This window comes from Callorhinchus milii, unplaced genomic scaffold, assembly GCF_018977255.1.
Source record: "Callorhinchus milii isolate IMCB2004 unplaced genomic scaffold, IMCB_Cmil_1.0 Scaffold31, whole genome shotgun sequence".
Lineage (NCBI taxonomy): Eukaryota > Metazoa > Chordata > Chondrichthyes > Chimaeriformes > Callorhinchidae > Callorhinchus > Callorhinchus milii.
The window spans coordinates 2,489,530-2,509,426 of NW_024704772.1; the positions used below are offsets into that span (position 1 = coordinate 2,489,530).

Sequence of the window (19,897 nt, forward strand, 5' to 3'; positions counted from 1 at the left end):
AATGTTTGTGGGATAATCTTGTGCGCAATTGGCTGCCGCAAAATATCCTCTTTACAGAATATTCTGTGAAGAGCTTTGAGACTGGTCAACGGTGTAATAAGGCGCTGTATCAAATGCAAAGAGTAATTATTATTGTTGTTGGTCACAATCTCACCTCTAGGTTTCAAGGTGTTCAAACTCCAGACTCTGTCCAATAATTTGGCAGATATTTTAACGTTTTAGTATTAAAGAAATCTTCCAGTGAGCGAGACGTTATTTTGCGTGAAGCATTCATTCTACGTAAATGCAAGATATTGTTGAAAAGAAAGGTGATATAAAATAGCCTCCAACAGAAATCCTTTCCACTTCTTGACATTCCTGAGAGGAAACGAGATGGGAGATTGATGGGGAGAAATTCCATATGGATTACTTTATCATGACTGTATTTTGTAGGCTTCAAAGTTAACAATGAGTTTGACAAATAATAATAATCGCATTTGATATAGCGCCGTATCACATCTTAAGAGTCGTCTGAAAGCGCTTCACAGAATATACTGTAAAGTGGAATATTTTGTGGGCGAATCGCGGCAGCCAATTGAGCACAGCAGCGTCCCCCAAACAGTCGTGGATCGAGCGACCAAATTATTATATATTTCCGAAATCAATATTTATATATTTATTTACTTTGAAGGAATTATGAACCCCCCCCCGGAAAAGCGATCCGCCAATCGAATAACAACTGGGTTCCTACTGAACAGAGGCGTTTGGAGTAAGGAAACTTGCCCAAGGTTTGTCCTGCCCGGGAATCGAACCCGGGGTCCTCTCGCTTGTGAGGCGAGCGCTCTAACCACTGAGAGCTGCAGAACTCCGGTATGGAATCAGAACATTCTGAGCCGGGTTCGCTTGGGGCTCAACGATATTGGGAGCTGCGTTCACTAAGATGTCCTTTTGTCGCTCGAGTGTGCAATGGAATGGAAGTCTCGTCCGAGTCTACTTTACTCTGTTTTTAATTGAAAGTTGAGAATCATTCTTCTGACAGAACGCACAGCCATTGATTTTTTTTTACATGCTGTTTGATGCAAGTTAGAATGATAAACATTACTCACTGGCAAGAGACTGCCGAGTCCTTTTTTTTTTGTTCCGAATCGAGCTGAAGGAAATAAATAGCAGTAAAACACCCATGCACTGTTCAACCTGCGGGACTGTACAATTTTTTAAAAAATAAATAAAAACAGAAACCGGTTCATCTCCGAAAATCCGACGGGCGGTAAGAAACGGGGGCGATTGATTCCTTTGCTTCTCTGAACGCTTCAACCATCGAACGTGTAACGTCCCGAGTCGTTTGCGCTTTGGAGATATTAAACAGTTAACGCTGTAACTGCTCCCTCTCTCCCCCCCCACACCTCTCCCCTTCCCAAACCTCAGCAAGTAGATCAATCGGGATTTTAAGTATGAGAGGTTTGCCTTCCTCTCGTTCAGATAAGCACAGGTTCGGGTGCGAAGACTGAAAGGCAATGAAGTCCCAACACTCTTGGAATTAAGCGTTGTAGGGTTTCCCCCTTTGCCCTGGAGTAAGAGCAGTTGAGTGGTGGTGCATTGGTGCTTTGCATTGACGTTTCTTTCAAGGAGACTGGACGGGCAACGAGGCTGATGTCAGACTTGGGTGGTTAAGGGCTTTCTGTTCTGTAGCTGTCCATTGTCATTGGTGCAAAACCCATCCAAGATATCGTTCTGAATCGGGTCACAAAGGTGGTCGATAAGGTCCTCGTCCATCTCCGTACTCTTCTCTGTCAGCGCTTGCAATTGGGTGTTGGCAGGAGGGAGGTAGGGGCAAGTCACCACGTGAGTAAATTGGAAGTTATCCTGGCTCTCGATCTCCCTGTGGTAGAAGTAGCTAAAGTTGGAAACAATCACAGGTACGGGCAAGGAGATGGTGAGGACTCCAGCAATGGCGCAGAGAGAGCCCACGATTTTGCCTCCCAGCGTGATGGGCGACATGTCTCCATACCCCACAGTGGTCATGGTGACAACTGCCCACCAGAAGGCCTCGGGGATACTGGTGAAGAGTGTGTTGGCATCATCCGCCTCGGCAAAGTAGACGGAGCTCGAGAAGAGGATGACTCCGATGAAGAGGAAGAAGATAAGGAGCCCCAGCTCCCTCATGCTGGCTTTGAGGGTCTGACCCAGGATCTGCAGTCCTGTGGAGTGCCGGGATAGCTTGAAGATCCTAAAGACCCTCACGAGACGGATGACCCTGAGGATGGCAAGGGACATGGCCGGCTGTGCTACCCCACGCTGCCTGGCAAACTCGGTGCCCAGGGCCACAAAGTAGGGAATAATGGCCACAAAGTCAATGATGTTCATGATGTCCTTGAAGAAGGCGGGCTTGCTGGGGCAAACTATCAGCCTGAGCAGGAGCTCGAAGCTGAACCAACAAATGCACATCGTCTCAACCATGAAGAAAGGGTCTTGGAAGGCACTTTGACTGCTCGACTCATGAGTGTTGTTCCCTCGATTGGTGTACACGGGCAATATAGCGTCCTTCTCCTCCTTAAACTCGGCAGGGTCTCCAGGCAGAAGATGACGATGGAGATGAGGATGACAAGGACCGAGATGAGAGCCACGATCCTGGCCGGGGCTGAACTCTCCGGGTACTCAAACAGCAGCCAAATCTGCCTCTGGAACTCATTGTCTGGCAGGGGCCGTTCCTCCTCTTTGGTGAAGCCCTCGTCTTCGCGAAACCTGGTGATGGTGTCGTCGCCCAACTCGTAGAACCTCAGCTCTTCCATGAAGACGTCGAGGGGGATGGTGGACGGCCTCTTCAGCCGGCCCCCGCTCTGGTAGTAGTAGAGGATGGCGTCGAAGCTGGGGCGGTTCCTGTCGAAGAAGTACTCGTTCCTCAGGGGGTCGAAGTAGCGGATTCTCCTGTGAGGATCTCCCAACAAGCTGTCCGGGAACTGGCCGAGAGTCTTGAGTTGGGTCTCGAAACGCAGTCCCGACACATTGATGACTACTCGCTCACATCCTTCATGATTTCCTTGGCTGCAAAGCTCGTAGGGAGAGGGGGGTTTATCCATGGTCTAACTATCTTGTCTATCTATCTATCTGTCTATCTGTTCCCCCTCTCCCTCCCCTCTCCTCCCTCTCTCTCTCTCTCTCCCTCCCTCCCTCCCTCTCTCCCTCTGTGGTTGATCAGGAGCAGATAGGAAGCGTTCACATTGCTGACCAGCTTGGCTCTGCACAAAACCAGGAGGGAGGGTTTGGGGAAGATCTCCCTTTTTTCCCCCACCCCACCCCCTCTCTTTTCTCTCTCTCTCTCTCTTTCTCTCTCACATGCTCTCACTCACTCTCTCAATCTCTCTTTCTCTTTCTCTCCCTCTCTCCCCCTCTCTCTCTCTGTGCAACATTGAACACTATATCGTTTTGCAGACAGAGCCCCTCCTCGGGATCAAGTTCAGCTTTTGAGCCAACTCTCGCTGATAGCGCAAAAATAACCTGCCCAGGAGACGCCTCTTTAACACTGTGAGTGTCGGCACTGTGTGCGTGTGTGTCTGTCTGTCGATCTGCGTCTCTGTCTGTGTCTCTCTTTGTGTCTGGGTCTGCTTTGGGTGTGCAAAGAAATCAACCATCGTTGCTTCAGGTATAGAGATCACCGCTTTCTTCACCCACCCCTCATCTCCCTCGTTTATACACCCCCTTCTGTCTCTCTCTCTCTCTCTCTCTGTCTCTCCCCGCTTGCAGACAGGTCCGACTGACGTCCCACACCCCCCCCCCATCGGGCCGGATGCGGCCCGCGGGCCGGAACCCCCATTTTCCACCCCCATTTCATCTGGTCCACCCGCTCCCTCCATAGGCAGTAAACGTCACCTTATGTTTCTGGAAGGCAAAACCCCCAAAATATTGTTCATGCGTCACCTTTATTTCAGGTGCGAATCTAATTGTTTATTCTTTTATTGGTAGCAAAAATAATAATAATTAACCTTGCATTTGATACGGCGCCTTATCATGTCGTCGAGACGTCTCAAAGCGCTTCACAGCTTATACTGTGAATTGACTTGTGTATTTTGAGGGCGAAACGTGGCAGCCAATTGCGCACAACAGCGTCCCCAGTCGTGGATTGAGTGACCGCATTTTTTTTGGGTGAGTTGAAAAATTAACTTCTTAAATTGTTTTTCCGGCTTCCTATGTTCCTATATTCTGTGTCTTATTAATAAATGTGGTCACTCGATCCACGGCTGTTTGTGGGGACGCAGCTGTGCGCAATTGGCTGCCCACAAAATACACAGTCACTCCACTTTACAGTGTATCCTGTGAAGCGCTTTGAGACACATCAACGATGTGGTAAGGTGCTGTATCAAATGCAAGGATTATTATTGAAGGGCAAGTTGGGGTGTTTCCCATTCCCATTGAAAGGGTTTTAATGCTGTAACCGGGAGACTTGCGGGGTGGGTAATTCTGGGAGGATGAGATCAAATGGGCCAAAGGGCTCTCTGGCTTCTGCCTCCCATGATTAATGTCGGAGCACGTGGCTTTGGAGTGGAAGTTAACCCAAGATAGTGATGTGCTGCTCACCCATCCCACTCAACACTAAATGCAAACAGTGCCATTTGGGCTCAAGTCGGTAGGACTCTCGCCCCCGAACCAGAAGGTTGTGGGTTCAAATCCCAAAACCTTCGGGACATTGAGCTCACGGTCCAGTGCAGTTCTGGAAGGAGCACAGCATTGTCGGAGGTACCATCCTTTGGATGAGATTAAACCGAGATGGGCTGTTCGGGGGGGGGGTGGTGGGGGGGTGGCGTTAAAGAAGTGAAGCCCTTGAGACGTCCTCCCGACATAAGGCGCTATTTCAGGTGCAAGAATTGTTGATTTTAAAGGAGTCGGTTCCAGGGGGTACGGCGGGGAACTGGGAGATCAATGGGACTGAAAGGATTGGTCTTAAAAGAGCCAACGCAGACACGATGGACCGAATGACCTTCTCCTGAAAATTGCTAAGGTCTTTTTCTAATCCAGGGTGTCCAAAAAGTCGCGATACCATTATAAAGTCTAATAAGTCTTAAAAGAAATCTTGACATTTTATTTAAATAATAAGGTAGATATGGCAACTTTTTGGCCACCCGGTATTACTTGCGCAAAGTGTGAATGCTTTGTGGAAATCCCGCTCCACGATTATTGCCTTACACTTGCCCCCAAAAATAAAAGAATAATTTAGTCACCGCAATCCACGGCTGTTTGCGGGGACGCTGCTGTGCGCAATCGGCTGCCGCGTTCGCCCACAAATACACAGTCAATTCACTTTACAGTATATTCTGTGAAGCGCTTTGGGACGTCCTCTCGACGTGAAAAGCACTATATCAAATGCAAGGATTATTATTATTATTATTATCCTGTGAAGCGCTTTGAGCCGTCTCGAAGACGTGGTGAGGCGCTGTATCAAATGCGAGGATTATTATTATTATTAATTATTATTCGCTCCGGATCTCTCCATAGTGTCCCACGGCTGGAAAAGCCACGTCGCCAGTTGTCACAATGAAACAATAACCCACAGGTTTGCTGATCCACAGCTCAGTTTCCCCTTATTGTTGACGCACAGCCTGAAAGCCCTATTTAAAAATAGCAATGTGCGTGTCTGTACACTCAGCTCTGCAATGCACGTCACACGCGCGCTCCATCTCTCGGGAAAAAGTCCCAACAGTTGGGATGTTTGGCTCGGTCACTCCCAAGTAAGAACCACTCCCAACTCCGGGTTCTGCGAGCTCCGTTACCTCCGCGGCTCCCGCTCCCTCCGCTCGGGCCTGCTCCACCTTCCCCCCACCACCCACATCATCGGCGGTCGGGCCTTCAGCCTCTGTTCCCCCCCACCACCACCCTTTGGAACTCCATCCCACATTCCCTTCACCTGGCTCACTCCCTCGCCTCCTTCAAGGTGCGTCTCAAGATCCTCCTCTTCTTTGACCGTGCCTTTGGCCACCTTCCTACCCCCCGCCCTCAACCCCTCCTGATCCCAACTCCCTACTTGGGTCCAAATTCCTGATTGTCCAGCGCCCTAGGACGTCCACCCGATGTGAATGGCACCATGTGTTGTTGTCTCCAGCCTCGTCTCTACTTAGCAGAGGCATGCGCACCTTGCCTGGGATATTTGAGGATTTTGGTACCTGTTGCAGTGATATATTCCATCACGCCCTCTCACCTCCCTACCCCTCCGACCTGCTTTCTCCTCACTCCACTACTCGCTGGCGCCAGTCGGCTGGCTCCAGCCTCCCTGCTCGCCCCTCATCCCCTCCCCACCAACTACATGCCGAAGTTTTGGAATAGAGGGCCCTTCACACGTGGGGGTAGCGCGTGAACAAGAACCTAGTCCGGATCGTGAAGGGTTACAGATCCCCTCCCAGGTGAAGGTTTTTCCAGTCCTTATTTGTGGCAGCCTTGCATCAAACGTCTTGAGGTGAGGTATAATTTATCTACGCTGATTTATGCTGTTGCTAAATTAAGCCGTGTGAGATGTTGGAGAGATGTAATTGAAGAGGGCAGCAGATCCCTGGCCAGAATCCTCCTGAGTAGCGAGAGATCAAATGTCACCACTGCTCAAACTACAAACCTGCTCCCAACTATTGCCCCAAAGTCAGCCATTAAATGGTTCTTCCACCAAGTTTCAACCCTCTTCATTCCAGCTTCCGACCACTCAAGCTGTGACTGTAGCGCGCGCGTGTGCGTGTGCGTGTGTGTGTATGTGTGTGTGTCGACTACACTAATTCCTTGCTTGTCGGCCTTCCCAACTCTTCCCTCCACAAGCTGCGGACCATTCAGAACTCTGCAGCTCATGTCCTCTCCCACACCAGGCTCCGTGACTCCGTCACCCCCTCCTCCACCCACACCCCCCGCCCCCCCATTCTCGCACCGGCTCCACTGGCTTCCAGTCTCCGGTTCAAATTCCTCATCCTCGCCTTCAAAGCCCTCCAGCTCTATTCTCCCGTCTAAACCCTCTGCCCTTCCAACTCTGCCAGTCCTCATTCCCTCTGTCACCACTAGTTGGCAAGACATCAGCCATTGCGCCTTCAATCTCTCACACTCCTTCCCCCCCCCCCCCATCCCTTTTGTCTTGCGCCTTCTCTTTACAGTATATTCTGCGAAGCACATCATAATAATGATCCTTGTATTTGATATAGTGCCTTATCACATCGTTGAGATGTCTCAAAGCACTTTGCAGGATATATCCTGTGAGGTGTAGTGACTCTGTATTTTGTAGGTGAGACGTGGCAGCCAATTGCACACCGCAAGTGTCCCACAAACAGCCGTGGATTGAGTGATCATCATATGTCCCTTTTTTCTGTAGTTATTTCTTCCTGGAAGCTTCAGTAGAATGGACAGTGACAGTATCGGGCACCAAGTCACTGGGGAATTGGAGGAGAGCCTGTGATTTTGGCTCTCGTCTAATCGTTGCCCAACAAGCGAGTGGGAAATGGAAACGTATCCACTGGAACATTGGGTCAACGACTGCCCTTTCACCTCCGGGTTTAGATTCAAATAAACACCAGCTGCAACTGGAGTTTCCCAGGCGTGAAAGGTCACCATTTGATCCCCCGCTTGGCCCGCATCGCTCTCTCCAATTCCTGGGACTCCAGAGACCACTGGAAGCTGTGCTCCTGTCCTTGTGGCGACCTTTGCTGGATTATACAAAGGTCTTACTTAGATAGTGTGTGACTCACTCGGCTGATGTCCGCTGCCTTTCCCATTGCAGCGATGCTAACCCGACCTTATATTGTGCTCGAACTGGATCTGTCTTTCGTTGGGCGAGTTTGGACGAGGGCGGTAAATCGGCCAGGACACCGGGGGCCAACTTCCCGCTCCTTCCTCCGAATCGGAGCCACGCTTGAAAGTTTCAGCCAAATTTCAGCACCTCCCGACATTGCAGGACTCCCCCCCACCCCACCCCCCCCACTGCGGTGCAGCCTGGATTAATGACAGCATTAATGACTGGTGGATAATTAGAGCCAGGCCGCCTTCACACATCCCTTCAGATAGTAATAATAATTGCAATCCTTGCGGTTGATGTAGGGCTTTGGCTTGTCAGCGCTCCAGGACGCTATCCTGCGCGAAGGGCGCGATACAAGTGCAAGTTGTTGTTGCTGAGACGTCTCAAAGCGCTTCACAGAATCGGATTGACTATTATTTTGTGGGCGAAATGCGGCAGCCAATTGCGCACAGCAGCGTCCCCACAAACAGCCGTGGACTGAGTGACCGAATTATTATTATTTTTTTAGAGAGGGGATTGATCAATTACCCCGGAAAGCGGATAATTTAGGAGTGCGGCCAGGGGGCTGGGGGTGGGGGTGGGGGTGGGGGGGGGAAACAGGGGAGACAAACTGAGGGAAGAGGGTGTTTAGACTGTAAGATATTGCCGAGATCCTCGCGTATAGCTTCTGCCTCACGGTGTCTCCCTGGCACATTTGGGTGACTTCGCTGCCCCCAGCTGGTGGAGCGGTGAACTTCACGTCACGTCACGTTGGGATTTATTGTTGGGGGGTGGGGGGGTGGGGGGGGGTCAGCCGATTAGGTCCGACCCACGATGGAAACCCACCACCGTGGCTTAAGAGCCTCCAAAACCAACCTGAGATTTCTACGCATCCCACACCTACGTGGAAATCCCAGAGGTAGATTGTTCCAACACACTCTCTCTCTCTCTCTCTCTCTCCCTCTCTCTCTCCCCCTCTCCCTGAGGGACGCACCCTGCTCGCCTAATTCCGGAAAGTATTAGGCGCAGGTTGGCGGTGTCAGTCTGGCTCAATTGGTTGCACTCTGGCCTCTGAGACAAAAAAGGTTGTAGGTTCAAGCCCCTACCCCATGTCGTTAGGCTGACACACTAGTATGGTGGTAGGGGGGCGGGGGGGGGTGGTTGTGTTATCCGAACTGCTGTCCTTTGGGTGAGATGTTAAGCTGAGACACCGTCCGCCTGTTCAGGCGGGCGTTAAAGATCCCATGATGTTATTTGAAAGGGGAGGGGGGTTCCTCTTCTCTCCGGGTGTCCTGGCCGACAAACCCGCTTTGTGACAGTGTGCGGGACGTTGCTGTAGTGTCCGCGTAACGAACCCAACGCTTGAAAGTAAAACCAGCGCAGTGCTTTGAGACGTTCCTGGCGATGTGAGAGGCGCTGCATCAAAATGCAAGGGTTACGTCCCATCTTTTCTGTCGGCCGACAACGCAAAGGACTGTGCAGATGTGGCCACGAGATGGCGTTAAACTACGACAGCAAAAGTTAGTGTTGCCGTTTAGTTCTCGTTAGGATTTTTCTGTTTACTCATATCGCAGAGCTGAATGGGTTGAGGGCTCCCAATAGTGGAGCCCTGTAGCGCAGTGGTTAGATCACTCGCCTCACAAGCGAGAGGACCCGGGTTCGATTCTCGGGCAGGGCAAAACCTTAGGCAAGTTTCCTTACTCCACACAAACACACAGTTTACTTTTTCTTACTCCAAATGCCTCTGTTTACTCAGCAGTAAGTTAGAACCCAGTTGTTGATCGATTGGCGGATCGCTTTCCGGGACTAATAATCCCTTCACCGTTTTTTAAATAAATAATTATTACAGTTCGGTCCGTCGATCCACGACTGTTTGTGGGACGCTGCTGCGCACAAAGTATACTTTACAGCGTATCCTGTGGAGCACTTGGAGACGTGTATTAAATGCGAGAAATATCCCTGGAAGAGGTAACGCGGAGCTTAGAGTAAACAATTTCACACAGTCTAGGACTTTGCCAAAAGCGGCTGTTGAGGCAACAAAGCATTTCGAAGGGAACTGGATAAGGATTTGAGAGAAAGAATATAAAAGAGAAAGGGCAGAGCCATTGTCCATATCCTGTGCTGTGATTTCTCTCTGGATATTTCCAGAATATCTCAATGTTTTGGAAATGTGGATGAATAGGGAACGTTGAATTGACGTTGAATTGTCGTTGAATTGTCCTGCGTTATGGTAGAAAAGAACTGGCGCTTGAAAGCATCGTCGGTGTAGTGAAACCGGTGCAGTGGCCGAGCTGTTTATCGAGAGGACTATTGGCCGGGGCGCCGAGAGAGAGAGAGAGAGAGAGAGAGAACAATCCTCGCACTTGATACAGCGCCTTATCACGTCGTTGAGACGTCACAAAGCGCTTCACAGAGCATACTGCAAAGTGAATTGACTCTGTGTTTTGCGGGCGAAACGCGGCAGCCAATTGCGCACAGCAGTCGTGGTGTTGAGTGACCACATTTTATTTTCTTTGAAGGGGTTATTACCCCCTGGAAAGCGATCCGCCAATCGACCAACTACCAACTGGGTTCCTACTGACTGCTCGGTAAACAGAGGCGTGTGTGTGTGTGTGTATGTGTGTGTGTGTGGAGTGCTCCACATCAGGACTTTTGAGCGCAAGTCTGGGCTGACCCTCCAGTGCAGTGCTGATGGAGTCGGTACTGAGGTGCTCTCTTTCTGACAAGACATTAAGCCAAGACCCTGTTCGTATCTGTCCGGGTGGACATTACCTACTGCACTATGTGAAAAGAGAAGGGATTTCTCCCGATCGCCGTCGGGAGGAAATCCGCTGCCTACAAATACACTTCGCATTAAATCCCGTGAAGTGCTTCGAGACACCTCCACAATGCGATGTGTCGGGTGCAAGGATTAAGACGCTGGCGACGATGATAATGATAATAATTATTACTATTATAGCCTCCACCTGGGTTGGTTCCCAAACAGAGAAGACGGACGGGAAGGTTTCACATCTCGCTGGCTTGTGAGGGGCTCGAAAGTCATTCTTCACAGAGTAATGAGACTGGCGAACCCAGGATTCCATTAAGGTAGCGCTTCAATTAATATCATGCATTAGAGAGCGCGGAGCAATTTCCCGGCGTGTCAGTTTTTTGCCGCACTATAATAGGCTGTAAGGACTAATTATACCATCAGAGCTTGCGTTGAATCAACACATCATTAGTGTGGGGCAATCAGACCGGAAGACTTGTTATTTATAAAGTGAAGGGAGGAGACGGCAGATAAACAACGCACACTTTCTCAGTCTCTCTCTCTCTCTCTCTCTCTCTCTCTCTCCCCGTCTCTTTCTGTCTGTCCGTCAGGGGGGTGGAGGGGAGGCGGTGCGAGTGACTGCAAGATATTATCACGAGGCGTAATGTGGAGGAGAGCCAAGGCCACCTCCTTACATCCAATTGCTCTCAAAGAAACACACACAAGAAAAATGTCGCTCAAAACTCTCTCCCCCACCAGTACGGTTTACCAGAATCACTCGGACAGTCAATAACACGTCTTAAAAATCCTCGCAACTTGATACAGCCCCTGATCACATCTTCGAGACGTCTCAAAGCGCTTCACAGGACAGATACCCTGTAAAAGTGTAGCGACTGTATATTTTGTGGGAGAAACGCGGCAGCCAACTTGCGCACAGCAGCGTCCCCACAAACAGTCGCGGATTGAGTGACCAAATCATTTAATCGCTTATTTGAAGGGATTATTACCCCCGGAAAAGCGACCCGCCAATTGCCTAACAACCGGCTTCCTACTTACTGCTGGGTAAGCAGAGGCGAGTATGTGGAGTGAGGAAACTTGGCTAAGGTTTCGCCCGGCCCGGGAATCAAACCCGTGTCCACTCGCTTGCGAGGCGAGTGCTCTAACCACTGAGCTACAGGACCCCAGCCTTTGAGACGTGAAAGGTGCTCTGTAAATGCACACGTCTCTCTTGCGTGGGAAGCCCGAGAGCAGACAAGTCAATAAAAGAGCCAAAGATAGTGGTTAATATTGCTGTATAATTCATCTCCGTGGAGGGGAGGATGCAGTCGAATATTCGCCTTGAAATAAATTATGAATGTGAAGCGAAATTGCTAATTTGGCAACTGCGGGATGGGATTAAGTGTATCACTGTTGTAGTCACTAAGTTATTATCTGACCATTATACCCCTTCCCTTCTGCTCCGAATCATGTGGTCATTCCCACAATGGGAATTACTGCTCAAAGCACAGACAGTGTGGGTATTAGAGGGGTCAGTGCGGGCGGTTAGAGCAGGCAGTGTCCACGTGTTCAAGTGACGTGTGCGTCTGCATGTTTAATGGTGGCATGTTTTCACGTTTTAAGTGATGTTCGTTTGCGCGGGTAAGTGTTTCCAAGGGTTCAGGGTTGGAGAATGTTTCGGCACGGCTGCAAGAGTAGCCCTCCGGCCCCTCACCCGCGGGGGTTTGGGTGAGTGTGCGTACAGATCTCACTCCGTTCCTGGACTCGGACGTGTGACGCAGTGCCGTTGAGAGATTATCCACAGCTCAATCACTAATGACCCCATTTTGTTAACTGCTGCTTTTCTGCACCAAATGAAAACAATCAAAACCAAAAAAAACATACGCATACGATGAACACATCCTCGTATGTACGTCCACCCCTCGGCCTTTAACCCTTAAACTGCCAGCCAGGGTTAATCTCTACCTCAAGTACTGGAGATGATAAACATGAGGTTATCTTGGGAGCTCCCTGTATCACTGGGAATAAAATCACTTAAAGGACAGATGATGATAATAATAATAATAATAATAATCCTTGCGTTTGATACAGCGACTTATTATATTATTGCAGCGTCTCAAAGGGCTTCACAGAATGTACCTTAAATTTAAGTTGACGGTATATTCTGTGGGCGAAACGCAGCGTCGCGCAAACTGTTGTGGATTGAGTGATTCTATTTTAAGGGATTATTGCCCTCAGAAAGCGATCCGCTAACCAGGTTCCTGCTTACTGCGAGGCAACAGAGGCGTGCGTGTGCGTGTGCATGCGTGCGTGTGCGTGTGGAGTAAGGAAAGTTGCCTAAGATTTTGCCCTGCCCGGGAATCGAACCCGGGTCCTCTCGTTTGCGAGGCGAGCGCTCTAACCGCTACGATGCGAGGCTTCACAACTGAGGAGGGACACTGTGTCTCACTGTGTTTTGTGGGTTTAATCCCAGAGCAGACCTCTGAAGCTCAGCCGCCACGCAGCTGCCTCAGTCGGCCCAGCGGAGTCCTCTTGTGTCCAGGATGCCTGATGCTGCCGCCGCCTGCTTTCTTGGTAAGTTTGTGGGTGATTTATTTTACTGTGCGTGGGTGACAGTCAAGGGACAAGGGACATGTGCCAGCCATAGGGATCGGAATCATCATCATAATAATAATCCTTGCATCTAATATAGCGCTTTTATCACCTCAACAACAATAACAACCACATTACATTTGCAGAGCGCCTTTCACGTCGGGAGGACGTCTTCGAGACGGCTCGAAAATATATGTTGTTAGTCGAGTATTATTATTTTTAATTATCGTCAGAGTCCGTTAGACCATTCTGTCCTAAGGTTCCTGAGAATTGCAGAATATTCCTACATTCAGCAGTTAAATTCGTTTCAGAAGCTGTTTCTCTTTAAGACCTATAATAGCTTCCAATTTATCCTTTTTGTTCAGTTAAAAGGCCAACAGTGCTAACTGACAGTCCCACATTGCAATCCACGGTTTCCATGGGTTCACCTAAATGGATGATGCCATTGTGTTTGTTGTACACACTTGCGTCTGTATATGTCTGTGCATAACACACATCCGTGGCTGTGTGTGTCTGTCTATTTTTGTGTCGTTATCTGTGTACGTGTGTGAGTGTGGGATGTGCTGACTTGTGTGTGTGTGTGTGTGTGTGTGTATTTGTCAGTGTGAGTGTATTTGTGGGTAGATTTAACAGTGTGTGTGTCTATATTTAACTGTGTGTGTGTAATTATAAGCGTATTTGATGATGATGTGTGTGTGTGTATAGTTAACAGTGTGTGTGCGTGTGTATTTATCAGTGTGAGTGCATTTGCCGGTACGTGTGTGTGTATTTTCCAGTATGTATGTGTTTGTGTGTGTGCGTGTATTTGCCAGTGTGTGTGTGTGTTTACCAGTGTGTGTGCTCCCAGCACCTCGGGACGTCCTCCCGACGTGAAAGGCGCTCTATAAATGGAATCTTGTTGTTGTTGTTGGTGTCGTGTGTGTGTGTATTTGCCAAGTGTGTGTGTGTGCGTGTGCTCAGACAGTGCCAACACTTCCACGCTTGTAGAGCAAGCATTTTGCTTATTCACCGTGACACATACACACACACACACACACTCATTCACGCCGCCAGAAACCGAGCGCTGAGCGCGGCTCAGTGGGACACGTTAGAGACGATCCACGGGTAGCAGCAAGTTCTACGATAAACCCCTTTGGTGTTAAACACAGACATCAGTACCAGTCTGTGCAACATTACGCAATGCCTTTGGTGAAGTTGATGCGCTTCGGGAAACAGGTTGCTGTTCTGTCAGCAGTGAAAGCAGCTGAAAGCATCTACCACACACCCAGAGGGTTGGTGGAGGAGTGGGGGTGTGTGTTGGTGCTTCAGTCTCCGCCAGACGGTCTGGTGAGTTGATCTCCCCTCCCTTTTCCACCCGCAGATGAGTGGAGCGTTCCGCAGGATGAGCTGGATCCACGCTGTCTGCTCCCGGCTGCCCCTGAGGTGCGTGTTCTTCTGAGCCTCTCAGCGAAAGCAACACTTCACTCCGGCACCAGCAGGTACAGATAGCTCCGTCCTGCCCAACAGGAGAGGTGAGCGAGCGAGCCAGAGAAGGCACCCCTTACCTGTCGCACTCATCAACTCCGTTCCCCCACCCCCCACCCCAATCCCCCCCCCCCACCCCTCCCGAAGGATCGTAAAGAACTCGTCAGTTAAGCACAAGGTAAGAGAGGCGTTCGAGGGTTTCTGCGTTAAAGTAACTGCCTTTCAACGGAATTATGAACAGAAGCTTGTTCTCAAACAAACAGCCTTCCTGGGATGGAGCTTCGCGTTGCCTGGCTTTGCTGGGTCTGTTGGCTTTTCCGACAGATTTAGAAAGGTGGGGTTGTAATTGTAATCCTCCCTCCATCTCCAGCCCTTACTGACTTGTTATTCATCCTGTTGTACAAGCACACCTTCCATTTAATGCCCTGTGGGACCCGCTCACCGATCGCAGCGGATTAGCAGTGGAGGTGCCGAGTGCAATTATCCTCAGATTTCTTTCCCAAAGCCTGGCTCAGACTGTGGGCTGGCAGGGCTGGCAACGCCAGGGTGAGGGTGTGGTGGGAGGGGGCGAGGGTGGCAACCAAGATCAGGCAGCAGGGAAGCTGGCAATGTTTGTATGTGTGGGTGTGTTTGGTGGTGGGGCGGGGTGGGGGTGGGGGTTGAGGCTGGCAACGTGAGGGTGAGTTTGGCAACCCGAGGCTGACAACTTGGGTGTGTTGGGGGGTGGGCGGGGGTGTGAGGCTGGCAATGGGTGTGCACGTGGGGGTGGGGAGGTGAGGGTGTGGCTGGCAATGGGTGGGTGTGTGGTGTGGTGGGTGAGGATGCAGCTGGCAAAGCGAGGGAGGAGAGAGGGCAATGCTTGGCGAGGCTGATGTCCCTTTTGTGAGCGGGTGGGATCCGGGGGGGGGGGGTGGTGCAGATGGTTCTATAAGGACTATTCTGCCTTTTGTCAAATAATCTGCTATTGGGAATCTTCATTGAATAATTCAGTGATGGCAGCCATCTCTAGGTGTGTGCTGAGCTGACAGCAACGCTGGAGGTTAGGCACGTAACACAGCCCTGGGTGTGAGAGCGATTGTGAGAACGCTTGTGACAATGGGTGTGAGGGAGTGAGTGTGACACTGGGTGTGAGGGAGTGAGTGTGACACCGGGTGTGAGAGCGAGTGTGACACTGGGTGTGAGGGAGTGAGTGTGACACTGGGTGTGAGGGAGTGAGGGTGACACTGGGTGTGAGAGAGCAACTGTGACACTGGGTGTGATGGAGTGCGTGTGACTGGGTGTGAAGGAACCCCCGGCCAGGACATGGAATCGCACGGTCTAAGCTGACGCTCCAGTGCAGCACTGGGGGGCGTTGCATTGTCAGAGCTGCCGTCCTTGGGACGAGACGTTAATCCGAGGTCCCATCTGCCTGTAATTAAATATTGTGCAGCCATTTCCACTGAAGCAAGAAATGTGGCCGCATTTCGCCCACAAAATACACAGTCACTACGCTTTACAGTATATCCTGTGAAGCGCTTTGAGACGTCTCAACGACATGACAAGGGGCTATATCAAATGCCAGGATTATTATTATTATTATTATTATTATTGTTATAAACACCAAGGACCTGTCTCTGTTTATGTGGACTTAATATAATAATAATTTTTATAATTATCATGACCTTGTTTCAGAGGAGTTTCCCCTCTCCCTCGGTTTCCTGACCGTCGGTCCCCAGATAAAATCGGTTACTCACTTGAGGATGTATCGTGGGACGTTGCTGTGCATAAATTGTCTGTTGCGTTCGCCTACAAAATCCACGGTAATTGCACTTTACAGTTAAAAACCCAGATGAAGAGGCTTGAGACAACTTGTCGACATGACAGGCGCTGCTTCAAACACAAGGATTGTTATGATAATTTTTATTGTTTGAGCCATTTTCTGCTTTGCTGAGCACCCTGAGACATGAAACTGATGACAGAGGAGAGTTGGAGAGGGGGCGGGGGGTTGGGGTGCGGGGAGAGTGAGTTGCGTTCCCGGGCTAATTGCAGGTTTTAATTAAAGATTAGCTCATGCCCTTTAATGCTTTGCGATCAGCACAGCTCAGCCCGGAGCAGAAACTGGTCCAAATCACACGTACTCTTCTTACTCAGCGTCAGCTGCTTAAACCAGTGGTCTTGTCTGTTAACCCTGCAAGCCAAAGCCCTAACTAACTAACTAACTAACTAACTAACTAACGGGGAGGGTGGTCCTATCTGGACAAGCAGCGGGAAAGCTCGGCCAGACAGAGCTCTCAGGGGCAAGCTCTGTGGTTTTAGCTGGTTGGACTCCAGCAGTTACCCCCAACGCACACTCTGGGCTCCCCCCCCCCCCCCACCACAAGCCAACCTGCGCCTAATACTCTCCGGAATTAGATAAGCAGGGTGCGTCCCCCTAGGGGGAGAGAGGGAGAGAGAGAGAGAGAGAGAGCACTCCATTCCAACCGTCTATGTCTGGGCTTTCCATGTGTGGTGGGAGACTTCGAATTCTCGGCTTGGTTTGGAGACTCTTAAGCAACGGCGATGGGTTTCTTTTTTTTTTATTGCTGTTTTATCTTGTCCTGAACATTAGACCCGGAGGGCACGAAGGGATTATTATGTTGGTCAAGAGCAAACACAATTTTAGGATGTTCAGCGGCTGATTGAATACGAGAGGAGAATAAGAAGCGTGGGATTTGAAGCAACAACTTATCATATTAAAGGTCTCAAAGCATTTTCATGTTGTTGCCTGAAAAGTATTCCTGCGGCTCAGTGGATAGAGGACCCGGGTTCGATGCCCCGGGCGGCGCGAAACATTAGACAAGTACGCCTCTGTTTACCGAGCAGTAAGTAGGAAACCGGGGGCAGCAATTCCTCCAAAAAAACAAAAAAATATGGTCACTCTATCCACGACTGTTTGAGGGTCACTGCTGTGCGCAATTGGCTGCCGCATTTGTCCTGCAAAATGCACAGTCACTCCACTTGGATTATTATTATCATTATACTTTGCAGTACATTGCGTGAAGCGCTTTCCCGCGTCTCAAATGCAAGGACGGGACGGGCCGAACGCGAATTTCTATAGTGCTGTGGAAGGAATCGTGGAGAAGGAACTCAGTAACTTTACCACAACAACAACGACAACTCGCTTTTTGTACAGCGCCCTTCAGCTGCGTCCTTGCCTCAGTCGCGGTGTTAATCGGATACTCAGACAGCTTTTATGCCCCGTTACGTGACTCACTGTCGAGCCGCTGGCGGTCGATTCCACGTACGGGAAGAACAATTCATCCATTTCCTATCCCTGCCGGAAGCTCGTTGATTCGGTTGTGAACGCGCTTCCTCCCGGCCCCGCGCTCACGTGTCCTGCTTCCGTCAATAAGGTCGGCGTCTCCCGACGTTTCAAAGGCTTCGATACGATGCCGAGCCCCCCCCCCCCCACCCCACCCCCCCCCCCTCCGCCTGTTCAGGTGGACTTTAAAGGATTAACGCCAATGGTATTATTATATCAGCGCTCCGCCACTGTCAAGCGCTCCGGGGCGCTATCCTGCATTAGGGGGCGCCACATAAAGTGCAAGTTGTCGTTGCTGCGATAGCAATCCTTGCATCTGACCCGGCGTCACGTCACGTCGTCGAGACACGTCTCAAAGGCGTTTCGTGGGATTGGCTGTAAAGCGGAGTGACTGTGCGTTTTGTGGGCGAAATGGCGCTTTTGGAAAAGAGGAGGGAGTTTCTCTTTCCCCGGTGCCCCGACAACAACAACAACAGCTTGCGTTTACACAGCCCCCCCCCCCCCCCCATGCGCAATCGGCTGCCGCGTTTCGCCCACAAAATACACAGTCGGTTCACTTTTACGGCGTATCCTGTGAAGCGCTTTGAGACGTCTCAACGACGTGAAAAAAAAGGCGCCGTATCAAATGCAAGGATTATTATTATTATATATCATTATTAAACTTGCCTGTGTGAGATTGCGGTGGAGGGGGTGGGGTGTGTGGGGGGGGGGAAAATCTGCCTCTTCAACAGGACAGATCCTCCTGCCATGAAGGGCACACTTTGTGAATCGCTGAGAGGCTGAAATTGCCTGACGCCCACTCCCCGATGGATCCCTTTCACACGCAGCAGCCTCGCCGTGGGTTCAGAGGCAAGAGGGAGTCGAAGATCAGATCGCTTCCATTGTTTGGCAAACAGTGTCTCCGTGGGAGCCAACCCACTGCCGTGTGGGCGGCAGGAGAGGTTGGAAACCAGTTGCTGGGAGCAACGACAACACAGAGAAAGGGAAATGTGTACCTCTTACCGTACATCTTAGTCTTAAGGCGCAGCCGGAGACTGCTGTCGTTTGGTGCATCAGATAAATGCAATGGATGAGTTCTCAATTCATTCACTCAATGCAATTAATGCAACCTCGCTAAGTGGCAGTCTCGCTAGTCCGGTTCCTGAGCCAGGCGTGTGTACGCAGGACTCCAGGGCACTCACTCATGACGACAGCACAGCCCAAGGCTAGCCTGGCTCGTCGGCAGGACCGGCAGGGCAGACCGGTCACTGGGAGCGGGGAGTCAGCTCCTGATAGCACTGCAAGCCAAAGCCCTAACTGACTGGTCCTAGCTGGACAAGCAGCGGGAACGCTTGGCCAGACAGCGGCTCAATGGCCAAGCTATGTGATTTTAGCTGGTTAGACCCAGCAGTTACCCCAAACCTTGGCTCTTGCCAACCTGCGCCTAATACTTTCCGGAATTGGGTAAGCAGAACGCATCCCAGGTTTCGCCCTGCCCGCCTGGGAATCGAACCTGGGTCCTCGCTTGCGAGGCGAGCGCACTAGCCATGACACTACAGGACGAGTGTTCATCTGCAACGAAGGCGGCGTCCTGTTTGTAAGGACTTTGCGTGGCTTTACAAATCCAGCTTTGGGAGTGTCCCTGTGTTTGCAGATGTACAGCAATTACGCCTGGAGGTACCAGGCCATGATTTGCAGGAGTCTGACATTTTCTCATATGCTGTCTGTGTTAGGAGGAGACAATTCTTGACCTCCTTGTCTCCAGTGCCAGATTACATGTGAATTAGAGGGATCAATCCCGCTGCCAGCTGCCCTAACAGGATCATAGACAGGAGGGCACGTTTGTGTTCGGGCTGAGCAACAAAGAGGTGAGGGGCCATCACTGGCCTAAGATGGTTGATGTTCGTTACACGCTGAACCCAATCTGTATAGGTGCCCTGCGCCACGAGCTGTGAGGATGCCGGCCTGGCAAGCAAGAGGACCCGGGTCTGATTTCTGGGCAGGTCCGGGCGAAACCTTAGGCAAGTTTCCTGACTCCGCACGCACGCCTATGCTTACCCAGCAGTAAGTAGGGACCCGGTTGTTAGTCGATTGGGGGAATAATAATTATCATTATTATTGATAAAGC

At 50.5% G+C, this 19,897-nt stretch overlaps 2 protein-coding genes across 6 annotated transcripts in view; one reads left to right on the forward strand and one right to left on the reverse strand.

The window, feature by feature from the left end:
- Window positions 1-968: 968 nt before the first annotated feature.
- LOC103189448 (potassium voltage-gated channel subfamily A member 3) lies at window positions 969-3,116 on the reverse strand. The gene is given in 2 exon segments (XM_007909850.2): window positions 969-2,537; window positions 2,540-3,116. Coding segments are annotated over 2 exon segments (1,422 nt in total). The 5' UTR covers window positions 3,057-3,116; the 3' UTR covers window positions 969-1,632.
- Window positions 3,117-3,331: 215 nt separating this feature from the next.
- syt5a (synaptotagmin Va) overlaps window positions 3,332-19,897 on the forward strand; it is a 35,124-nt gene continuing 18,558 nt past the window's right edge. The window contains exons 1-4 of one of the 5 annotated variants that reach the window (XM_042345035.1): window positions 3,332-3,501; window positions 10,668-10,795; window positions 12,928-13,028; window positions 14,407-14,557. The gene's annotated coding sequence lies outside the window, so the exon portion shown is untranslated. Of the gene's footprint in view, window positions 3,502-3,530; window positions 3,620-5,987; window positions 6,422-9,209; window positions 9,229-10,667; window positions 10,796-12,927; window positions 13,029-14,406; window positions 14,558-19,897 lie in introns of those variants that run through there. The other 4 variants (XM_007909852.2, XM_007909853.2, XM_007909857.2 and 1 more) reach the window with 4 other exon arrangements.